This window comes from Peromyscus leucopus, chromosome 6 (genome assembly GCF_004664715.2).
Source record: "Peromyscus leucopus breed LL Stock chromosome 6, UCI_PerLeu_2.1, whole genome shotgun sequence".
In the NCBI taxonomy this organism is placed as follows: domain Eukaryota; kingdom Metazoa; phylum Chordata; class Mammalia; order Rodentia; family Cricetidae; genus Peromyscus; species Peromyscus leucopus.
Window position 1 is genome coordinate 20,021,169 of NC_051068.1, and position 24,158 is coordinate 20,045,326.

General features: G+C 42.5%; 1 protein-coding gene across 1 annotated transcript in view; it reads left to right on the forward strand.

Annotated features, from left to right (window-relative positions):
• The window catches only part of Fat4 (FAT atypical cadherin 4), a 234,300-nt gene that overhangs the window by 142,524 nt on the left and 67,618 nt on the right, over positions 1–24,158 (forward strand). Inside the window, exons 2-3 of the mRNA XM_037207280.1 lie at positions 11,017–11,183; positions 16,313–16,444. Of these exons, the coding sequence (XP_037063175.1) occupies positions 11,017–11,183; positions 16,313–16,444 (299 nt within the window). The remainder of the gene's footprint in view (positions 1–11,016; positions 11,184–16,312; positions 16,445–24,158) is intronic.

Here is a 24,158-nt window from a genome sequence, read left to right on the forward strand (position 1 = left end):
GACATCCTTAAACACACGAAGTTCTCCTGGAGGAATCCAGCTGTGACAGCATCCTCCACAGAGAGAAGGATCGTCTTCTAGTTTGGCATACTTGATTAGCTTATATAAAAGTTGTGAAGCCCTCATAGTTCAATAGGAAAATGCAATTGTCCAATTAGGAAAATGAGTTTCTGTTTTAGTTCAAAATATAACTAAAGAAATAACACTGAAATCCTCATGGCAGAGGAGGCATTGAGTGCTGTGCATGCAGGTGCGTACTTAGATGGGAAAAAGCAAGCTTTCCAAGAGGTGTGACTGGTGCAGCTGCAGAGACCGTTCAGTGGAAAAGAGTACACAGTGCTCTTGCAGAGGACCAGAGGAGTCTGGCCCCCAGCAACTACCCTTGGTAACTGTCAATCACCTGCAGCTCCAGCCCCAGGGTATTTGATACCCTCCTCTGGCATCCAGGACGACCTTCACTCACAGGCACACAGAAACATAACTAAAAAGATCTTCTTCCTTTTTTTAAAATTGTTATTTGTGTATTGGTTGTTGTCTCAGATATAATGAAGCAATAGACTGATGATACGAGAGGAGAAAACAGAGGTGTGTGTGTGTGTGTGTGTGTGTGTGTGTGTGTGTGTGTGTGTGTGTCTATCCATCTTAGGTAGACAGATATTATGGACAAGAGTGCAAAGGCAGTTTCTTACCTAATGGTGTGGAATAATGTAGCCCTGCCAGGCCTATGCTCTGCCTGCTTCTGTTTCGTAGGACTTTCCTAGTAGTATTTGTTACTAGCATAGAAATTAGCTTTCTGGAGGGAGGATGACATGCTAAGCATTTATAGGTAAACACTTTGGCAAAGAATGGAAGGATTCTGAGTTGACCTTTCACCTTGTCCAAGAACTTATCCTGTTACTGGTGCAGGTCTGGGAGGAAGGGTTGGGAGGGTTGGTCCAGATCTAGGAGGTAAGGTTAGACCAATACAGGTCTGAGGTGGGGCTATGCAAGTTCTTGGGGACCAAGGATGTGATTCTGAAGGCGATTCATACCAGTGCAATTTTGCAATTATTTACCTTGGTTTTTAATGTCACTGGTTAAGAGGGAGACCCCACAACATTGCTAGTAAACCGTCTATGTTGTTAAAATATGGAAAAGACAAAAGAAATGCAAACTGGAAAGATATTTTAGAATAGAACTGGAACAGAGCCATTGAGACTGACTTGGTGGAGTTTGGAGGGAAGCCAGGGAGTCTATGATATTTCCCTAGAGTACATGGACACACACACACACACACACACACACACACACACACACACACACATCATTGGATGAAAATTAACTCTTTCCTTGAGGTTGAATTTGAGACTTTCTTGATTTTGAAACTGAAAACTGAGTGCAAATTAAGAATGTTTAAAGTACAAATAAAAATATACCACATGCCCACTTGGCTTTTGGCAAGACCTTGAATCTCTCTAGAAAGTCAAGATAGGAAGATATCCAAAGCCTTTTCTTCTTTTTTTAAGGAAAAGTTGGACCATCGCCAAATGCCTGCTGAGGAATTCTTAGGAGAATTTGTGGAAACTTTAGTTTTTAAGGTAATCATATTCTCCATGCTTTTGTGGCCCCAAGTATTACTGGAGTGGTTTTATAGTCTCATTTATTTGTCTTGTTCATCCTGTAGACTTCAGTGGTCAGATTTCACTTTGGCAAGGTGACAGAAGAAGAATGTTGTGCTTGGCCCCATACAGCCTCCAATTTCTTCACAAATGAGTGAGCCAAGGAGGGGTATTTTGTACAGCTTTAGCTAGATTTCTTATATTTGATGAGTACGTCTCTTTGTGTTAGATCAACCCAGACCATGCTTTTGCTTTCCCACTAAACTTGAACACATGGCAGACACTGGATACACGTGTGTTATGGTTGGAAGGCACAAGGGAGATGAGATTTCAGGTAAACTGGCTGTGTCTTTATCCCAATTTAATTGTAAAACCCTTTCTTTTGGTTGAGCCTGTATCTCATGCAGCCTAGGCTGGCCTCGAACTGGCGATGCAGCTCAAGATGGTCTTGAAACTTCCAGCCTCCCATTTCCAAGTGCTGGGGTTGGTGGACAGCAACACTACACTGATGACTGTTCAAAATTGTGTGAGCCCAGTTGTATCAGTGTGAAAGAGCAACTGCAGTCAGTGACAGCCCGGGAGCAAAAGCTCCCGTCTTTCCTGCGGCGATTTCCAGGTCTCCTTCCTTCCTTCCTTCCTTCCTTCCTTCCTTCCTTCCTTCCTTCCTTCCTTCCTTCCTTCCTTCCTTGCTCCCTTCCGTCCTGCTTCAACATGAATGATGGGAATGTGCCATGTCACTTTAAAAAATTCTGATAAAATACACATAACCTAGCACTTTCCATTCGAACCACTGTTAAATATATTGTTCAGTGACATTCAGGGCCCTCCCAGGGCTCTGTAGCGGTCATCATTGTGTGCTGACTGTGTGGTTTTGGCTTCTGACACTGAAGTTTTACTCTGATGAGTTTTGACTGATTTGGTGACAGGCACAAGGAAGGGGTTTGTGTTATAATAGGTTAGTAGCTGGATCATGTCACTTGGATAAGATCTGTTTTGTGCATATTGCAGCAAGTATCAGTTTGGCTTCTCTTTAAAGCTGAGTGACAAGTATTATAATATTATATTATGCACAGCACATATTGTTTAGCTGGAATGGATATTCAGGGTCCTGTCTGGTTTGCTGCCGTGGCCCTTGAGATCTGAGATCTATGAGTCTAAACCAATGTAGGGCTGAGGTGACAGAACCACACTAGATTTACAAGCATGGCGGTGATGTTGGTTCTCTGTGATGTAGGTTTCTATTCTGTATGGTAGAGTTGAAATTGCCTTTCATCTTACCATTATCTTTCCCCCTATTGAACACTTCCCTATCTCACCACATTCTAGATGCTTCCTTGTCCTTTCCTCTTGCATTCAGATGAGAAGACCGTGGGCTATCAAAGCCAAAAGGCCACGGAAATAAACTGTCCATTGAATGTACATTTGTCCTGGTAGCAAGGCCATCTTCACAATGTTGATTCTGCCCATCCAGAAGCATGGGGGGTCTTCCCATCTTCTAGCACCTTCTCTGACTCCCTTTTCAGTGTGCCAAAATGCTCATTGTCCAGTCTTTCTCTTCTTTGGTCAAGTGTATTTAACTTCTTTTGGAGTTTTTATGAATGGATTAATTTTCTTAATTTCTTGCTCTAGGGATACACGGTTGGTGCAAATGAAGGCTTTTTTTTAAAAAATAGTGATTTGCATTCTGCAATGCGATGAATGTGTTTACTATAGAAGATTCTGTAGGGCTCTTAAGTACAGAACCAGGGCACATATAGACAGGGATTGTTCTCTCTTCTTTTTATGTCTTTCTCCTGTCTAACTGATATAGCCTGAGACTTTGAGCCCTTTATTGAGTAAGAGCAGGGAGATGGGCATCCTTGTCAAGGTCCTGATGTGAGAGGAAGTGCATAAAAGTGTAGCTGACAGTGGAAGCGTAAAACCCTCATCGAAGCTTTATGGCTTCAGAATTTCCGTTCCAACTGCAGAGTTCACTGAGATGCCCAGAGATCAGGACCGAGAATATGATTGAGGGGCAACATTAATCTGTTATGTGGTGTCTTTGTTTGGGAGGTTATTACACCAAAGTGATTTTCAGTTAATTAGTCAAAATAAAATAAAAAGCTGCCCAGCGCTGAACAACATACAGGGTTATTCTCACTCACCACATAGTGCTGGCAGGTGCTGGAATCCAAGCACCATCCATGAGTCTGGAAGTGTCGCACAGCCTGATGGGCTGTGGGAGAACGCGTACCCTGGAGTGAAGAGTAACATGAACAAGTGCGGAACAGTGAAAGAACAAAGGCCCGAGTGGTCTGGGGTCTTAGAGGCTGAGGTCTGCAGCTTGCTTTTAGTTTCTAACATATGTACAGTGTGCTGGGCTTCCGGCAGCACTGAAGTCTCAGTGATGGAGAGGGTGTTAGCTCTCTAGTCCTAAAGCCTTATGAAACTGGCCCAAGTACTGATAAGATCTGAGTTCCCGTATGGATTCAAGCCATGTACACTGTCTAACATTCAGAGCATTCAGATGGACCCCCATTTTCTCTCTGTGCCTCTGTAAGAGCAGCTAGCCCAATGAACGGTGTGTTGGTGGAAGGCACACCTTCTTACAGTGGAAATACATGAATTCCACTGCATGTATGCAGCACAGTTTCAGCAGCCATTCATCAGTTGATGGACATCTAGGCTATTTGCACTTCTGGACTGAATAGAGCCACAGTGGATAGGAATGTGCAAGAGGGATATATAATTCTTTGGGTATATGTCCTAGAGTAGAATAGCTGACTCATATGAAAGATCTATTTCTAGCTGTGTGGGTACCTCTACACTGACTTGCATAGTGGCCGCATCAATTACGTTCCTACCCTCAGTGGGTAAGTATTCTCCTTTCCCCACATCCTGGACAGCTTTTACTGTCCATTGTTTACTTGATGCTAGCCACACTGAATGGAGTTAGGTGGCTCCTCAGGACAGTTTCAAGTTGCATTTCCCAGGTTAAATGGTCTTGATGGTATTTTTAATGTGTATTTGCCACTTGTATTCCTTCCTTTGAAAGCGCTCTGTTCAGATTCCTGGCCCACTTTTCAAAATTGTGTTGTCTCCCTATTTTGTAGGTTGTTTCTACACTTGACAGTTTCCTTTGTTGTGTTAGTCTTGTGAGGCTCCACCTGTTGATTATTACTTGTATCTCCTGAGTTGTTGGGGTTCTGTTTAGAGCATCTTTACCTATGCCTGGACTGGGAAGCACACGCCCATGCTTTCCTCTATCAATTTCAGCTTCTCAGGTCTGCACTGAAGCCTGTGATCCATCTGGAACTGATTTTCAAGAAGAATGAGAAATAAGCATCTAGTTTCATGCTAGGAGCAGCTACCCAGGATTCCAAGGGCCATTTGTTGAAGATGCTGTCTTTTTCTATTGTGTATCTTTGTCATGTATCTAAAAGAATAGGTGGTTGTAGTTGTGTGGCCTTGTGTCCAGGTTCTCGTGTCTATTCCTCTGTTCTGTTTTATTACTGAGTCTGCTGCGTTTGTGCCCGTACCCTGCTGTTTATATTCAGATGGCTCTGCAGTGTAAATTGATATCAGGCATGGGGACACCACCGGCAGCATCCCTTTTGCCCACGATCGCTTTCCTTCTCAGAGCTCTCTTGTGTTTCCGTATGATTTTTAAGATTTTCTTCTATTTCCATGAAGAATGTCGCTGGAAACTTGATGGGGATTCATGGAATCTGCCCTTGTTTTGGGGGGAGATAGGACTTTCAGGATTTCTATTTCTGTAATTCGTGAGCACAAGAGGTTTTTCTGTTTTCTTCAGTTTCTTTGTTCAGTGTTTTGTAGTCTTTATCATAGAGGCCATTCACTTCCTTGGTTAGGTTTATTACAATGGATTTTTTAAATCATTTTTCTTTGTGGCTGTTGTAAGTGGAATCATTTACCTGATTTATACTCTTAGTTGTAGATCTAACGTCAAGGTCTTTGATCCATTTGGAGTTAGTTTTTGTCTAGGGTGGGAGATGGGGATTCTAGCTTCATTTCCCTACAGGTCAGGTCCAGTTTTCTCGCCACCATTTGTTGAAAAGGCTGTCATTTCCAGTGTATGTTTTAGCACCTTTGAGTCACCCCTCCGATCTGTGGAAACTGACGTTTTAGTTGGTATCATGCTCAACATCAAAAATGTTTACTCAGCTATCCTGGAGCTTTCATCTGGCTGCCCTGGACGGGGGAACGACACACTCACCGCTGCCACACCTCATGCCCACAGCAGGCAGCAGAGAGCAGACTGGTGTGTTGCAAATGGTGATAGAGCTTATCAACAAGCTCAGAGCAATAAAACATACTTCGAGTGCCAGGCATGCCTCAGGCCATGAGCCACTGGCTTTTTTCTCTTTATTGTGTCTCATCAACCATGACTTAGAACATTAAACTTATGGACACAGGTCAGGGAGTAGATCCCTTCTGTTCCTCCATGTACCTGCTCAGCTTGGCTCAGTATTGTTTCACAGTGAAGAACCCTGTACCTGACAGGGTGACAGGGATGCACTTCCTCATGCATCTCTGGGTAGTTGTCGGTGTGGCTGCTCTAGGCTATGATTCAGGCAGGAATCAGAGGGCTACAGATTTCTCATCTCTGACAGCTCCACTGAATACCTTTTCCTGGTACCAGGAGACTAACAGTTCAAGGACATTTCAAGCTTCTCCATTTGTGACTACTCTGCCATTCAAATGGAGTGTCATAGATGAACTCCTAGTTGGGAGTCATTGGGAGAAATAACAAGGTTAGTGGGAGGGATGAGTAGTTATTTATGGAGAAGGATGAAGAACGGGGGCCAGTCAGCCAATCGATGAATAACCATAGCTTCTGCTCTTAATACAAGCCTGACATTTCCAGTTTTCAGTAGGGCGCATGTGTGTGTGTAGCTCTGTGTGTGTGTGTGTAGCTCTCTCTCTCTGTGTGTGTGTGTGTGTGTGTGTGTGTGTGTGTGTGTGTGTGTGTGTGTGTAGAGGACAACATTGGCTGTTGTTCCTTGGGTGTTATACACTTTTGTCTTTTGTTGGGTCAATCTCTCTTTGGCTGGAGAACATCACGCAGGCTAGCCTAGCTTGCCAGCAAGTCCCAGGGGCCTCCGTCTGTGCTTCCCAAGCTCTATTATAACAAGCAAGCACCAGGATGCCTGGCTTTCTTTTGCAAGGGTTCTAGGGCTGGAAGCCAGGGTCTCATGCTCATGAAGCAAGCTCTTCATAGGCTGAGCTGTCTCCTACCCCTTCAGGAGTCTGCAGAGACAGAATCACTGCTTCATGATATCTAGAGCCCACTAAGCAAGGAAAAAGTGGCTTCACAAATCTTGATAGAACTTTTTCATTTGTATACTTTTTATTAAAATTTCCCTCTGATATGTGTCTCCCTTACTCAGGTCAACATCTACCAAAAAGAACATTCTGGAATGCCTTTGCAGAGTGTTTGTTTTGAAGAAACATAAAAATTTACTTAAGTTCCACATGAAAACCACACATCTTTTATTCCATCTTTTGCTCTACATGCACTTTAGGGCATGTGTAAGAATCTGGGCAAATGTAGAAATTATGCAGTTTTGATTTCAGGAGAAGTTGACGTGGTTGTGTATGGTGGCCTTAGAACTCCTTATTTGGTTCTGACTTGAACAGTATTGAAAGCGCCCCAGCCCTGGCTTCTTGTTATGTCACCACACACTTAGTGAGCTATGGAAAGCACGCTGCCTGCAGAATGGACATAATTGCTTTGTGCCTGCACCCCTGGCCACCCTCATCACCACTGGCTCCTCTCCAAGTCTGTCTGTTACAAGTATTCCTTTCCTATGAGAAATGCATCAAAATTCCAAGAACATATGCTCCCGACTGCTGGGAGAGCTTTAGTGGTGAGAGATTAGCATAATGGCTTTGGTTTGAGAAATTTAATTGGGCATGGTCACATCCGTGTTGCGTATATGGGTAATAAGCTGTGTCTTGAAGCTCTTTATGTGATTTCCAATTTGCTTTTAAAAGTGAAACTAAAGAATTGAAAAGGCACATGTTCCCTCTTCCCTAATATTCAGGAACAATTGGATGAGAACAAGTCACCTTTGTGTGGAGTAATGGACATGTGCCTACCTACACCTATAATTTATCCTGGACAAAGTTTCAAATGCAGAAATGCATAATAGCCTTGCATCCCCAAAGCAACCAACTACTACCTTCATTGTTAGCAGGCAGATTACCTTCTGAATCATATTTCTTTTAGTAAAGTGTTTCCTGTAAAACAATGTATAGATGCGATGAGAGTTAACTGTTCATTTTCTAGTAAAAGCCTACTGCGTTTTCATTTTGTATATGAATATATGTGTTATGTGAAAGTGTGTGTGCAGCTGTGCATGTATGGGTATGTTTGTGTGTGTGAACAGGTGTGTGTGTGTGCGCGTATGTGTGTGCCTACCTGTGTGTGGATGTCAGACAACTTTGGGTGTTGGGTCTCTGAAGTGATTCACTTTTTTTAATAGTAACAACAACAACAATAATTGTAACATGAATCTTAAAAGTCTTATTAATAAGAACAAGCCTAGATTGGGGTGAATGCTGGGAGATCAGAAAAGCAGAACAAACCACAGCCACCTCACCTCGCCAATTCCTCAGCTGATCTTGTTTCCTCAGACTGGAAGCCTTTGAGTCATCATCCAGAATAAATCTCAGCTGAACTGCTGCTCAAAAGCCTAAAAGCTTAACCAGCTCTAGTTCCTGGTTTTCACGCCTTATATACCTTTCTGCTTTCTGCCCTCACTTCCTGGGATTAAAGGCATGAGTCACCATGCCTGGGTGTTTCCAGTGCGGCCTTGAACTCAGAGATCCAGATGGATTTCTGCCTTTGGAATGTTAGGATTAAAGGCGTGAGTGCCACCACTTTCTAGCCTCTGTATCTAGTGGATGTTCTGTTCTTTGACCCCAGATAAGTTTATTAGGGTCACACAATATTTTAGGGAACATAATACCACCACAAATAATGATAATTATTATTATAAACTACTTGAGACAGGGTCTCTTGCTGGGACTTTGCGCAAAGTCTAGGTTGGCCAGCCAGGGAATTGCAGGAAGCCAGCTATTTCCATCTTCTCAGACCTGAAGTACCCACCACCATGTCCAGGCTTTTCACATAGATCCTGGGTTGAAGTCAGGCCTTCATGCTCATGCAAGGAAGGTCAGTTACTGAACCATTTTTTCCAGTCTCACAGAATTTTCCTTCAGCTGTCTGGTTTAAAATGGGTCTTGTTCTCTAGCCTGGGCTGACCCACTCTCTGGGCAGCCACTTACCTAGGTCTTCCGAATGCTGGAATTATGATTCTAAACAACCACGCCTGGCTTTCTTCAGTTCTAAAGTGGGAAAAGATCCCCCAGGGCTGGAGAGAGCAGTTATGAGAACTCACTGACTGCTCTTACAGAGGACCTGCATTCCATTCCCAGCAACCACATTGCAGCTTTCAACTGTTTATAACTCCTGTTCCAGGGGATCTAACACCCTCTTCTGGTCTCCTTGAGCACCAGTCATGCACAAAATGCCCATGCATTCATGCAAGCAACACTCATACATGTAAAAGAAAAAGCAAATGAAATAAATCTTAAGAAACAAGATGCCTAAATATATAGAATTACTCTTTGGTGCCTCCAGAGACTTCAATAGCTTCTGGTCCTGTAGCAGGTTTCAGATCTCAAGAGTGTGGGGTTCACTGAGGCAGGACATACTTTGTGGCTCCCCCTGGCTTTCCTAACAGCTCACACACAGCCCCTCCCAGGCTCTCAGATGGTGGGATGTGAAGTCTTTCCTCCAAAGTCTGATTTCTCCCATCAGGATTCCAGTCAGCCGTCGAAATGAGACACACACTCTTATCACCGCAGACTGTGGAACTAGGTCGGTTCTACATGATAAATAAATAAATACCTGAAAGTATTGCTCATCGACTGACATGACCCTGTGTGCCTCTACAGTCCAAACACCGCGGTCCTGACATTTGGGCATTTAAATGTAAGCTGTTCCTTGTTAAGACCTTCTCATAACTAAAATGTGAGTCACTCGTGAACTGTAATGCATGTTGGCTCTGTAGCATGATGAACTGTTCAGAACACAGGGAAAGCTTCCCCCAGACTCATGGCAACAGAATTCCCAGTGGTCACCCCAAAGAGGGAAAGGATTGAAGAACAAAATCAAAGCAGCTGGGTGGACCCTGGCACCAACCTTTACAGCTGTGCTAGTTTTCGTTTTAAGAAGCAAAAGTATGTAGACCCCAAAGCCACACATTACAGTGTCAAGAGGGGTTGGATTTTTGTTCTATTGATGAAGCCATCTGGTTAGTTCATCTATAACCAAATATGAAAACAAAACAAAAGCAGAATGCCAGAGTTCTGGCTGATAATTAGCACCTGAGGGGAGGGGTATTATAGCAAATATAGGCTTTCACATGAGTTTAATATTTGCTCCCAGGGGCTCACAGAGAATAATCAATGAGCCAATCCCATTGAATCATATAAATCACATAGTATCTGGTTCTAGTCAGAGTAGATATTAACACATTACATCTAAATTTGATTATCTACCCAGAGCTGTGTTTCTAATGAGTCACCCTGCTGTTTGTATAATAAATAGTACTCTCTAGTATCCTGGGTAGATGGTCAGGCCCTGTGTCCCAGCAATCCTGAGCCCAGACATCTTTGGGAAATGTAAAATCCACATGACATTTCAGGTCAGGCAGGAAAGGTGGCGTTTTCCTCTTCAGGGCCAAAGGAAGTGACCGATCATACATGAGGACTGAACAGATCCTGGAGTGGATCAATGGGACCTCAATGTGGAAGAGGGGGTGGGACCTTCATTCAGAAGAGGGGGTGAGACCTTCATTCAGAAGAGGGGGTGGAACCTTCATTCGGAAGAGGAGGGGGACCTCCATACAGAAGAGGGGGTGGGACCTCCATACAGAAGAGGGGGTGGGATGTCCATACAGAAGAGGGGGTGGGACCTCCATACAGAAGAGGGGGTGGGACCTCCATACAGAAGAGGGGTTGGGATGTCCATACAGAAGAGGGGGTGGGGCCTCCATATAGAAAAGGGGGTGGGGCCTCCATACAGAAGAGGGGGTGGTAGTTTTCCAGCATCTACTTCACTCTAATAAAATAAAAACTGTTTTCAGAGTAAGACTAGAATATTTTCCTCAGCGATTTTCAGTAGTGCATACCCAGTCTACATGCTTATCACCTAGGTCTCGTTTAGCAAAGTGTCCCTGGAGGGACAGCCTGATGGCCTGGTGTGGGCCATGCTCACTCTGCTACTCAGCTTGGTTGAACCTGTCGTGGTTCTGGGTCCCGCTGAGGATTCCACATGCTCTCTCAAATGGAACCCCTTCTGCCCAGGTCGCAGTGATGTTTGTCTCAAGCTCTGTTAATGTTTCAGCCATCATTACTGGCATGGTGTCAGTAAACCATCACAGTGCATTCAATGCCACCGGGAAGACACTTGGTGGCCAGAGGGATGCAAAGGAGCTGGGAGTGCAACCGGATTGGGGCGATTCTAGCTATCACGACAGAAGACAGCTCCATCAGTGTATTCCTCATGTTCCAGTAGGAAGCCCCTGTTGCAGAAATCTAAAAATGGGTTTGCTTTAAGGATACGTCCCTAGAAGAAAGAGGCTGTTAGGAAGGGGTAAGTAAATACGAACAAGACAGATTCATCCTCTCCAAATCTCAGAATCTAGAAGTCACTATTTTGAGTGTTACTAATGGTTTTGGGAACTGGAGAGTCTCAGTGACAGGCTAAATGTCTCTACTCTGACAATCTAAAATACTTCAAAACACATAGTGTTTGGAGCATGGAAATGCTGCCACAAATGGAAAATTCCACCCTTGCCTCTGGGAAGCAGTCAAGACCCAGGCAAACTGAAAATATGCCATAAAATATATGTGTAGAGGGTACTTATGAAACAAAGTGAGTGTGGTTTTTAGACTTGAGTTCCTTGCCCCAAGAATGTCATTATAGCCATACAAATATCCCCAATTCTAGAAGCAGCTGCCTACAAGGAAAGCGCCCACCCTAAGCATTTAGAATAAGCATTTCTCATTCTCTACCAACTTCAGCAGCACATGGATAGATGTAGAGATTTTAGAGCTATAACCTTCTATTATTGAGATATATTTTAGCAAAAACAACTATTAAAAGTTGTACCCGTAGGGCTGGGGTGATAGCTCAGAGGTTAAGGGAATATACTCCTCTTTCAAAAGGGCCTGAGTTCAGTTCCCAGCACCCAAGCTGAGTAGCTCACAATCACCTGTAACTCCATTCCTAGCTCTGCAGGTACTGTATCTATGTGCATGCACATGAGTGTGCTCTTCTCTCTCTCTCTCTCTCTCTCTCTCTCTCTCTCTCTCTCTCTCTCTCTCACACACACACACACACACACACAATTATAAAATACTTAAAAATTGTACTTTTATATAATCTTGATGTAATCCCTCAATATCCATAGAGGTAGTACATGTACATGTGAACTCTAATTTTTATTATTGATGCAATGCTTTCCATAATTTATACAATCCAGGTATCTAATAGTACACATGGGATTTAATTGAAGTGTTAGTTTCATAAACACAAAATGGCAGGGGTGTTCTGTCTTATGCTTGCCACTCAGCCAACGGCCTTTTCTGCCCTGACATAGTGTGGCTCGCTATTTCATAGTTTGTGTACTTTCTATCTCTCCAACTATTTAGCTATCAGTAATTTCTGAAATGTTTAAAAGGATCTCAACATTTAGGAAGAAAGCAGATCTTTCTGATTTTGAAAAGCAATCAATTACACCTGTATCTACACTGCAGCTCTATTGTATTGTAATATACACCTCGAACTTCCTACTGAGTGATTGAACTTAAAGACACACCTATCTGAATATCTTTCCGCAAGCCACAGATGAAATATCCTAAATTTGGGAAAACTGGATAAAATCCTCTCTTCTCTCCTCTCCTCTCCTCTCTTTTTTTCTATTCTATTCTCTCCTCTCTCCTTCCTTTCTTTTCTCTCTCTATTTCACTTTCTTAACCAATTGGCTCTTCACGCATCTCTTCAGGTATTAACTTCCTCAAACATAATTTTCATGTTATTTTTGAGTAAGGACTGTAGCACAAATCCTAAATGGTATTTTTAATAAAAATTCCCGGAGCCAGATATCAGGGTAAATGCTGAAAGATCAGAGAGACAAAGGAACAAGTCACAGCTACTTCTCACCTCGCCAGCTCCACGAATCCTCTGACTGAATGTCTCTGATTTGGCAGCCGAAAAGGCTTCTTTCCTGTCTCCTCGTGCCTTACATACCTTTCTCCACTCAGCCATTTCACTTCCTTCTTAGTGCTGGGGTTAAAGGCATGAGATCTCAAGTGCTGGGATTAAGGGTGTGTGCCACCACTGCCTGGCTCAGTTTCTCTCCTAGACTGAATCAATCTCATGTAGTTCAGGGTGGCTTTGAACTCACAGAGATCCAGATGGATTTCTCCCTCCCGAGTGCTAGGATTAAAGGTGTGTGCCACCACTGCCTGGCCTCTACCTTTAATCTAGTGTCTTGTTCTGTCCTCTCATCTTCAGGCAGATTTTATTAGGGCACACAATATATCACCACAAAGAACAAGCTTTGAGTGATAGGTTTCTGCTTTAAAACTAAGGGCAGAGACCGGTGGCCTTGGGTACATCATCAATCCAGCTCAGCATTCCAGACTCTCCACTCAGCTGAGGAAAAGTCAATGGATCCTGGCCCTGTGGCCTCTCATTGTTTTCTTTAGATAAAAGCACTTGACGTTTCAATGCCTTGGCTCACGATCTCTGTAAAATAAAAGGAAATGAGCACGATGCTCTCCCAGGTTTCTTAAATGTTAATACATTTTGTAAATGACTGGCTTTCTGAGCTTTCAGTGCGCCACACATTCTATAAGTGTACAAAGCACACAAAGCATTTTCTCCACTCACTGAGAATCATTTTGCAAAGGCTGATGCAGGCAAAGACTTTGAAACAGGCTTCATGATGCCTTAAGTGCATGAACTGGCTAACAGGCTTGTGTATTTTAATAGTTATAATAAACTAACTAGCACACATGCCACACATTGTTTTAGGCTGTGTGTGTGTGTGTGTGTGTGTGTGTGTGTGTGTGTGTGTGTGTCCGCACGCATGTGCGCTTACACAAGCATGCACAGCCTTCTTCATGGGAGTCAGGTGTGAGGGTGTGAAGGCCCTGGGCTTAGTAATAATCCAGAACTACGGTGCATGTCAGCTGCAAGTTGTGCAGAACAGTGTTACTATGAAAACCTGTGTGTATCCAACAAATACAGTGAGTGATATTCAAAAAATATATCCAAACTATAAACACATTTTCACACATGCACAAATTATTCTCTTCTGGAATCTGGACTGCTTTGCCTGTGATATGCTCACCCACTCCAACATTTATCATCCAGTGTTTTGGAGTCTATGAAGTGCTGGGCCTGTGTTAGCCATGAATATCGCAGGAGAAAATAGGATGAGACACTGTTCATTAAGAGAAAAGGTGAAATGTGCTTATAGATGGATGTGCAAATTGAGACACTGAAATCCTTCCTCCCCCAGTGGAAACCTGCTGTTGACATCTTGGGGAAAAGAAATTTGTCTCCTGACCCTGGGGATTTCTCTGAGCTGCCTTTTCACACTGGTGCGGTCATTTCTCTCAACGAGTACAGAAAGGACTGGGCTTGGCTCACTGTCTTGACTCCTATGTTAACTGTTTTTATCCCCTGCCTGGATGAAGATGTAGAAAGGCTTGTTTTGAACTATCATTTAACACACAGAAGTCAATCACTGGAAGTTTAACAAATGTATCCAAAAACATAGTTAACATAAAGACCTCTTTCTTTCTAAATCTGATTGATTTTTTTAGAGGGAACAATAATAATAAGTGATTTATCTGGAATGCTAAAATAGTTCATTAGATTCCTGAAGGGAAAGAATGCATGTTGAAAAATACTTTCTGTATTTTCCCTTAAAAGACAAATGAAGGGTCACTGTGGATCTGAGATCTGTCACTGGCAGCTAATTGTGAGCTAGTTGTTCTAGGGGTTTGAGGAGATGTATCAGTGGGTAGAAAATTTGATGTGCTAGGGTGAGGACCCAAGTCCTAATCCCCAGAAGTAAAGTGGGACACTGTAGCATATCTCTAATTCCGAGTTCGCCAGAACTAGACGGAAAGTGGAGACAGGGGAATCTCCAGGTGAGCTAGCAAGCCTGGAGTATGCAATGGTGAACAAGGCAGACAGTCAGAACCAACGCCTGAAGTTTTCAGCCACAGGAGACGTTTGCGTGTGTGCATTTCTAAGTTTTCCCACGCAGACTTGATTTTGAGATGAGGGATAGAGGCCAAGAGACATGAAGTTTTCAGGTTCAGTCGGGGGAGGGGCAGAGCCTAATTTGTTTGTAAACCCATGGCATTTGTAAGGCTTCAGATGCCTGGTTGCCTCTTACAGCTGCCATGGAGTGCTGTTTAGGAGTGTGGAGAGAGCCCTCACTGGTGGAGAAGGAAGCTGCAGGTTCCTGCTGGCCTCTCTTGCCTTTGGCTGGGAGAGGCTGAGCTGTTTGCTGGTGAGCAAATCTCTTCCACTAAAGGTAGAGTGAGACTCATAGCAATTATTAAATATTAAATTCTGTATATTTTTTGCTTTTTATCAATTTTTCATCCACTTAGTTGTCTAATTTGTCTGAGTTTTACCCAACGTTTTGGGTCAGAGAGTGACATTGTGCCCACCTAATGCTCTCTTCCCCTTTCCTGTGTCTCTTGAGGAGAAACTATATTCTCTGCTGGCCCCCTTCTCCCCTCAGTCCTCTGGATCTGATAGGGTCTTCACAGGATAGCTATGAATAATGGCTTCTTATAGACCACCGATTCTGTGAGAAACACGTCCTTGCTGACTGGCTGGGTGAGTTTTCTCCCCGTCTTCATTTGTGATCTTTTCCAGGAAGCCTTCACTGCTCTGGCAGCTGTCTGCCCTCTTATTAGAGCCTCGAATTCTCACACCCAACTCAGATGAGAAACACAGGGACTGGAAGTTACTCTTCAGACTTTGTAGATCTTTGCTTTAGAAAATATCTCTTAGGTAGGGAAATTAGCTCTAAGACCTTTCAAAGAAGCAGTTCATACTTGTGATCTCTGGAACATGGCTTTTGAAGGGGTGCTTGGTGCATTTTTGTTGCTGCAAATGGGAGTCAAGATGGACAAGTGTGTAGTTTCTGTGTTCCCAAATTAGAGGGTTGATGTCACATGGAGAAATTTCAAGAGTTTCCTGAAACAATGTGTGGCTGTCTTTACTTCCCACATGCGTTAGTTAATGCTGTGCAAACATTCCTGGCAAAACTGTTTATACCACCTCCAGGGTCACCTGACATCATGGGCTGCACGATAGAGGGTCCCTAGTTCGGGGAGAGCTTTAAAGGAGTTGCAGTGACAGCTCTCGGGGTCAATTTCCAGTACGAACTCCATTGTGACCATTTAAAATCATTCACCATCAACGAGTCAGATGCTGTTTGATTGGCCTGATTTAACCCTATGAATATTTTATACCCTTCCTTCAAGGAGTCCTGCTTTATGGGTTGTTTTTTATTCATTTTGGGAAGGATAGTTGCATGGACTCCAGGTCTGCATTCTGGGTAGAGCCCTCATGAATGGTTTTGTTTTCTTTTTCTTTGTAGGTAGAAATAACACTTCAAGATATCAATGACAACCCACCGGTGTTTCCAACAGACACTCTGGACCTCACTGTGGAAGAGAACATTGGAGATGGCTCTAAGATTATGCAGCTGACTGCCGTGGATGCTGATGAGGTAGCTCATGTCTTTAGAATCTGTAATAGCAGTGACTTACAGAATCTGAAGTGCATACTGGGAGCTCTAGTGTGCAGTGACTAAGGTTACAGATGCTGTGTTCTTTCCCAGACAGCATCTATTAGTTTGTTCTAACTGTGATATAAGAATGCAATATTCTCAGTCTGTAAAGTGTATGTTTCACAAACATGAAGACCCAAGTTCGAGCATCTTCACCTTCCTAAAACTGCTGGGTGTGGTGGTGCTGGCTTGTAAACCCAGCACTGGAGAAGCAGAGGCAGGAGGGTCTCTAGGGCAGGCTGTCTGGCCCATCTAGACTATTTGGTGGCCCCAGGTCTCAATGAGAGACTCTGTGGTGGGATTGCAGAGATGGCTCAGCAGTCAAAAGCACTGGCTGCTCTTGTAGAGGACTTGGATTCAGTTCCCAGCACTCACGTTGGGCGGTTCACAGCTGCCTGTAACTCCAGCTCCAGGGAATCTAACATACTCTTTGACCTGCATGGGCACTGCACCCATGTGCATGTATACACACACACACACACACACACACACACACACACACACACACACACACACACCAGAGAAAGAGAGACAGAGACAGAGACAGAGACAGAGAGAGACAGAGAGTGAGCAGGCAGACAGAGAGACGAAGAGACAGAATTAAAAATTTAAAGTTGGGTAACCCCTGAGAAATACCTAAGTTGACCCCTGATCTTCACATGCACTCACACACAATTGCACCCACGTAAGCCGGTACCTACCCTCACAACACAAATAACAGAAAAAAATGAGAATAGACAAGGCCAGTCAGAAGGATCTTTTCTGTTCAACAATTGACAACTCAGTTGTTTTTCCTTTGTGTTTTAGATTTCTTAGCCAAGTCAATTTTTTAAAAAATAAAGACATTGAAATTGGATTTTTATTCTTACCTTTTTGTCATTTCTATTTGCTTTCAAAGCACCAAGGATCTATTATTATTTCATTTGTAATTGGAAAAAACAAATAATTTAAAACTAACAATATTTAAGGTGGCCTTAAAAATCTTTATACTTTTAAAAATTATATATCTTATATTTATTTATGCCTATATTAATTAAAAAAATTGTAATATCAAAGGCTGTCATGCAGAAAAACTAATGAGTTTTTCAATTTATTATAATAAACAAATTTCATACCTATTGGCAGGTGTTAAATTTAGACACACAATAGCCATGCTACCAATGGCCTGGGAGGCTATAGAGTTAATTTACAGTTCCTCACATAAAAGCTCCTTGCTTGGTTTCTCCTTTCTTGTGAGTGAAAGGTTTAATTATTGCTCTGATATCAAGTGGAAAACCTTCCCAAACATCAGAACATCCTCCCATCATCCCTCAGCCAAAACCCTACCCAGAATTGTCTTTCCTCTTCAACACCAGGAATGTCTGCACATTTGATTTTTTTAAACTATGATTAAATTGTTTATAGATTTTTTTTAACATTGAATAAGTAGGTAGAACAAGAATGCATTTGGTGGTGCACACTTTTAATCTGGAGGCAGAGACAGGTGGATCTCTGTGAGTTAGAAGTCAGCATGGTCTACCTAGAGAATGCCAGCATCCAGGATTATGCACTGAGACCACTTTTCAAAAATACATAAATAAAAAGGTAAATAAGTGAACAAAAAAATAAATAACAGAGAGTCAGAAATATCATAGCCTAGTCATGATTAATTTCATAAAATTTAGTAAAAGGAAAGAGAATAAAACATAAGTTTTTAGATAACTGTAGTTTTCTTCTGGAAAACATTTGATGGTTTTTGTTAGTGTCTACTACTTTATTTTGTATAGAGAAATATTGATATTGATTCCCAGGTCAGTGGTCACTGACAGTTGTGAGAGTAAACACCTGTACTAATTGATTCTATGTAACATCTGATATAGTTTAGCAAATAGTTCACTTTCTTAAAGCTCGTCACTGATACAATATATTTAGCTGTATCCATTTATGAAATTTCATGAACTCCAATTTGAATATAACATCAACATGAATATCATGCTGTTGATGTAAGATAATCAGCACTGAATGGCTGTAATGGCCCTTGAGGAGGAGAGAAATATAACTCATTTTTTTGAAATGTTTTGTTCTAATCACTTCAGAAAAATGAAGCAATAGTTATGCTAATTTTAATAAATATTTTAGTGGTACGGATGTTGACTCTGTGGGATATTATGATTGATATGGGATTACTCAGCCCAAATTATGGTGGATTGCAAATAAATTGTGTATGAAAATTTGATTGTTTTCATCAGTATATGACTCTCCTAAGAACTGTCCCCTGGGGACTATCAGATCCATTGTTAACTATTATCTTGAGATGATTATCCTTACACTTTCCTTTCTAGAGCACATGTTATTGACACGAGTGTCATGTTATATGCATAGTATGCTTCTCTTGGGGCTTTGCTGTGCCTGAGAGTGAAGAGTGTATGTAGTTCATGCCCAGCTGCCTTCAAACTCATCTTTAAGATGTAGTCATAGTGACATTTGAAGAGGAGTGGGAGATTCTTTATGTCTCTAGGTATTTACACCCAAATTGGTTTTCATGCACCTTGTTTTATTTTTGTTGAGAGGTGGTTTTTAGATTTAACACTTAAGTAAGTATGCAGGTACAGTCATGTAGACACCTCATATTACAAAGCCATGGGATGTAAAGACATGGAGTGAAGCGGCTTGTTCAGGGTCAGGCAGGGTGGAGGTATAGGAGGGTAAAGCAGGAATAAATAGCCTGAGGGGCACTTGTCAGCTGGTCAAGGCAGTAGAGGAAAACCTTGGGGAGAAGACTGGGGTGCCCCAGACTCTAAGGGCTGTGTGGGAGGTTGTAGAAAAGCATGGTGTCAGGGAGATTGAATCAGCAAACTCACCAGAAATCTGAAGTCTGCATTAGGACTGTTCTTTTCTGGTTTTGTTTTTCAAGACAGGGTTTCTCTGTGTACCAGTCCTGGCTGTCCTGAAAGTCACTCTGTAGACCAGGCTGGCCTCGAACTTACTGTTCTTTGTTTGAAAAAGATGGAGCTCATTGAGATTCTCTCCTCCTTCAATACATCCTTTTCTTAATAAGGGGAGATTCCCACAGCACCAGGATATTTTAGCTCTTGTGGGGAGCTGGCATTTCTTGAACTGTATAGAGCAGGATAGACTCACAAGCTCCCTATAGGACCCAGAGATTTATCTTCTCCTCTGAGTTCTTTGTGGTAGGTTAATGTCAGTTGTTTTTGATAACCCCTAAGTCTATGGGCTTTGCTTTCTCAGCACCTCACCTCTTGGTTGGACTGGAAACAGCTCATGGGAATATTTCCTGTCCATTGAAGCCCGGGCTGCACTTTGCTTTGTCAGAACAGTGTTGAAATGCAAGATGCCTCTTCTACTCTGTAGTGACACAGGAGGTTGCTGTGCTATCGACTGAGGAGAAATGGGCATCTTCAAGGCACTGAGCATGTAGATGTTGCTGGAAATTTCAATCATCTTATTGGTTTATAATCTATACACTTCTCTTTAATTAATATATCTGTTATATATTATGAAATATTCATGTATAATATATATAAATAGATATATATTATATGTTATATGTATAATATTATATATATATATAATATATTACATATAGTAAGACAATATGTATGATATGGATATATTCATATTTTAGAGAAACCACAGGTCACTGAGTAAAGTGATCCGTGTCAGAAGGCCACATTCTTCAGTTACCAAGTCTGCATGCTAAGAACAGCTCAGACCATTCAAAAGTTCAGTCTTTGAAAACAACACCTCAGGTTGGAAAAGCCAACTGCATGCTGTTGTCATTTACCCTGAAATCCTCCCGTGGGGCTCTGCCTCTGGCTGCACAGGGGTAGTGCTTTAATGGTGTGTCCCCACTTGACAGGACTGAGATGTTAAACAAACAGACTTTACAAAACCCCCACTCTAACCACTAGACATTTCAGCTGTTCATGAGTAAATAGCTCCAGCTGATTCTGAAGGGGAACAGATTGCTGTATGGACATGGTCTTCGCTTCCTTTCAGGAGACCGATTACCATTTGAAGAACATTGTTTATTATCCTGAGTCATTTTGTAGATGGGGCTTTTCTAAGTATGGAATCATTTGAATAATGGTTTCAAAATGTTCCTGTTTCTTCAAATTCTCTTAGCTTACTAGTCTATCATTTGATGGTTCAGAATGGAGCGTAGCTGTTAACTGTGGCCACGGCTCCACTAGAGTGGTGGAATTCTTCGTGGCATGGAACAGTCCAGAATGTGGGTAGATCAGCAGCAGAAAATGCTTTTTGGATGTTTTTGTTCATCCATAAAACTACAGTGAATATGTTAGATACAGGTGAATCCACAAAAAGAACGTGTCAAACTCAGCCCTTCTCTTATTAAGTTATGGGAGATTTGGAGGCACTTTCTTTATTAAATTTAAGATTGGCTTTGGAAACACATTGTAAAAAAGCCTATAAAGGCCACTGAACATAAGTTTTGAATGAGAGTGTTTTTGCCTCATGCTGTCAAAGATGATCTTTTCACATGCACGGAAAGCAGAAACACACACAGTAAAACATCAAAACCTCTAACATAAAAGCTGTCCAGGAGCTTGGGATCTGTAATCCAGTCAGTCCACTTTTGATCTCCACCCGACACCATTTCCTTCCTAGTATTGCTTGTGAGAGTTCTTTGAATATCTTAATGAATCAATTTCTGGATAGTAACAAATAAGAAAAAGCAAATTCCTTACAGGATCTGTGTTTAAACCAAAACAGGTTTATAAAACCAAGAACTCCAGCAATACTTACTACCTTGGGGTTCCAGTCAGTGGTTATAACAGGGCATCAGACCTACTTTCTGTAGGAGAACAGGGACTCTTCTCTCCAGTTGTAGATGGCCACATCATCAAATACTTCCCTTAGAAAATGAAGGATATGGTCAACTGGCATTTTCCTACATCCTCTATCAAGGATCACTCTAACTGTGAAAACGGGTATTATCCAATTTAATCTTTGAAACAGCACTGTTTGGCAGGTAGTCACGTGATTCCAATTATGCCTACAAGGATGGCTAGGCAGAGAGGGGACAGTGTGTGGCCCAATGCAACACAGAAGTGCTAGAGCAGGATTCAGCCTGTGACAAGGAGCTCCGGGGATGACACCCCAGCCTGCACAGTGTACACTTGGCACTTCCATCACAAGGCATACAGCTAAGCTTTTACAACTCCAATTGCTTCTTAGTTTCCAAGGACAGCAGTGTATTTATGAGGCACACACTGCTGTGAAGCCAGTGCCTCCACTAACAAATTGGCATGGTCTTTAACTTTGCACAGTCTCCTTGCATTCGAGCTTTGCTAGGATAGCCTCCTCTCAGGCCTCTGCATCGACCTTAGGCAGCCCTCCACCTGACCCTTCTCTCTGGCCCCTCTTCACCTTTTATCCCTCATGGCTCATGACACCCTGTCTGTTCTTGAACAGCCAATGCTTAGTCTTGGCCCTGCTCTCTCACCTCCTAATGTGATCTTCTTAGATGCCATGTCATTTTCAATCTCTGATTGCCAGATTGCTGTTTCTGTGGAGCTATTCTTGGTCACCACATCACTTCACCCAGTTATTGGGTAAAGGAGCAGCAATGTCTCTGGCTACCATTCTACTCGGTGTCTTCTCAGCACTTCCCCACTTTAGGCCATCTCCTTGTATCTACAGTGTACCTATGTCTGTATCCCCAGCTCTCTCTGTCTCTCTGCCTGTCCATCAACACATGCTTCCAGTTGAAACAGAATCAGATTTCAGGGAAATGGAATTCAAGCCAATCTGTGCTACATTTGAAATTCTCCAATATATATCCTAACGTTTTATCAAGACCATTTATTTATTCCAAGCTCTTTATTTGCCTTAATCACTCTTTCTCTGTGAATACTTGCTTACACTCAAGACATTTCCTGCACTCTATGATACTTAATGCCATTTTCCTCTTTGCATTGTATCTTCCTGAAAGCAACCCAGAAGGGCCCCTCTCTCTGTAGCTGAAGTTTTCTCCAGTCCTGCCTGGTCCACAGTCAGGACAAATCTCTCTCACCCGCCAGTCCCACAGCCACTTTGACCCAACTGAGTAAACACATAGAGATTTATATTGTTTAAACCATTTGGCCTAATGGCTCAGGCTTCTAGCGATTCAGTTCTTACTTCTTAAATTAATCCATTTCTATAAATCTATACCTTGATACGTGGCTTGTGGCTTACTGGCATCTTCACATGCTGCTTGTCATGGCAGCAGCTGTCAGTGTCTCCTCCCACCTTCCTGTTCTCTCAATTCTCCTCTCTGTTAGTCCCGCCTATACTTCCTGCCTGGCCACTGGCCAATCAGTGTTTTATTTATTGACCAATCAGAGCAATTTGAAGTACAGACCATCCCACAGCATCTCTCTTCCTTGCCTTTCTATTCTCCAAAGCCCCTCCATTTAGCACTTGGCCTTTTATTGTCATTACAGCACAGCACTGGGGAGGGACATGAACTGAGTCTGGCTGATGGAGCTTACGAACCCAAACTGATGCATTCAGTGGAGCTGGTGTATGACAGCTAGATCTCCACCCAGTGTCTTCCTCTCTAAGAATGGGAGGAACCGGCAGTCCTCACTACCTTCCCAGCCCCAGATATAGCACTGTACTTCAGTTCCTTGACTATTTCAGATGGCTCATGTAACTGATGTCATGTGACCTCCATCCTCTGTGAGTGACATCTTCAAGCTCTTATGAGTGAAAGGATTTTCTTTCCAGAACTAATAACCCTGCACATGTAGACCACACCCCTTTTCACGTCATCCACTGAGGGACTGGTTCATCTCCCAACCTTAGCTGTGTTGTGATGAAAATGAAATTGTCAATCTCTTTCTGAAATACTAATTTCAGTTCCTTTGTATAAATACTAGGAGTAGAAATGATGAATCCATTTTCAGGCTGTGTGTGTGTGTGTGTGTGTGTGTGTGTGTGTGTGTGTGTGTGTAGATCTTTTCTATTGTTTCTATTGCATTCTTCCTGACAGACAGTGAACTTCTTATTTCTCCAATTTCTTTCTTTCTTTTTCTTTTTCTTTTCTTTTTTTTTTTTTTTTTCTTTTTTCTTCTCTTTTTTTTTTTCTTGGTTTTTCGAGACAGGGTTTCTCTGTGTAGCTTTGTGCCTTTCCTGGAACTCACTCTGTAGACCAGGCTGGCCTCAAACTCACAGAGATCTGTCTGTCTCTGCCTCCCGAGTGCTGGGATTAAAGGCATGTGCCACCACTGCCTGGCTTATTTCCCCAATGTCACTGGTTGTCTCTTATGGTGCTCCGATGTAACTGCCCTGTTTGGTCTGAGTTGGCACATCTGTGAAGTTTTGTTTGAATCTCCATGGCAGTTAGTGACATTGTACAATTTTTACACACCTGCTGCTGTCCCCTATTTCTTTGGTGAGATGGCTACATGAATCCTTAGTCATTTGTTTTATTAAAACAAATATTTTGCAGTCTGTGGGTATTTCAGGAATGAACCTTCTGTCACATGTACAGTTTGCTAACATCTGCTCTTCTCACAACTGTCCATCCCTTCACAGGGTAGAAGTCCTTCACCTTGATGCCACCTCCCTTACCGCTTCTATTGCTCTCACAACCGTCCATCCCTTCACAGGGTAGAAGTCCTTCACTTTGATGCCACCTCCCTTA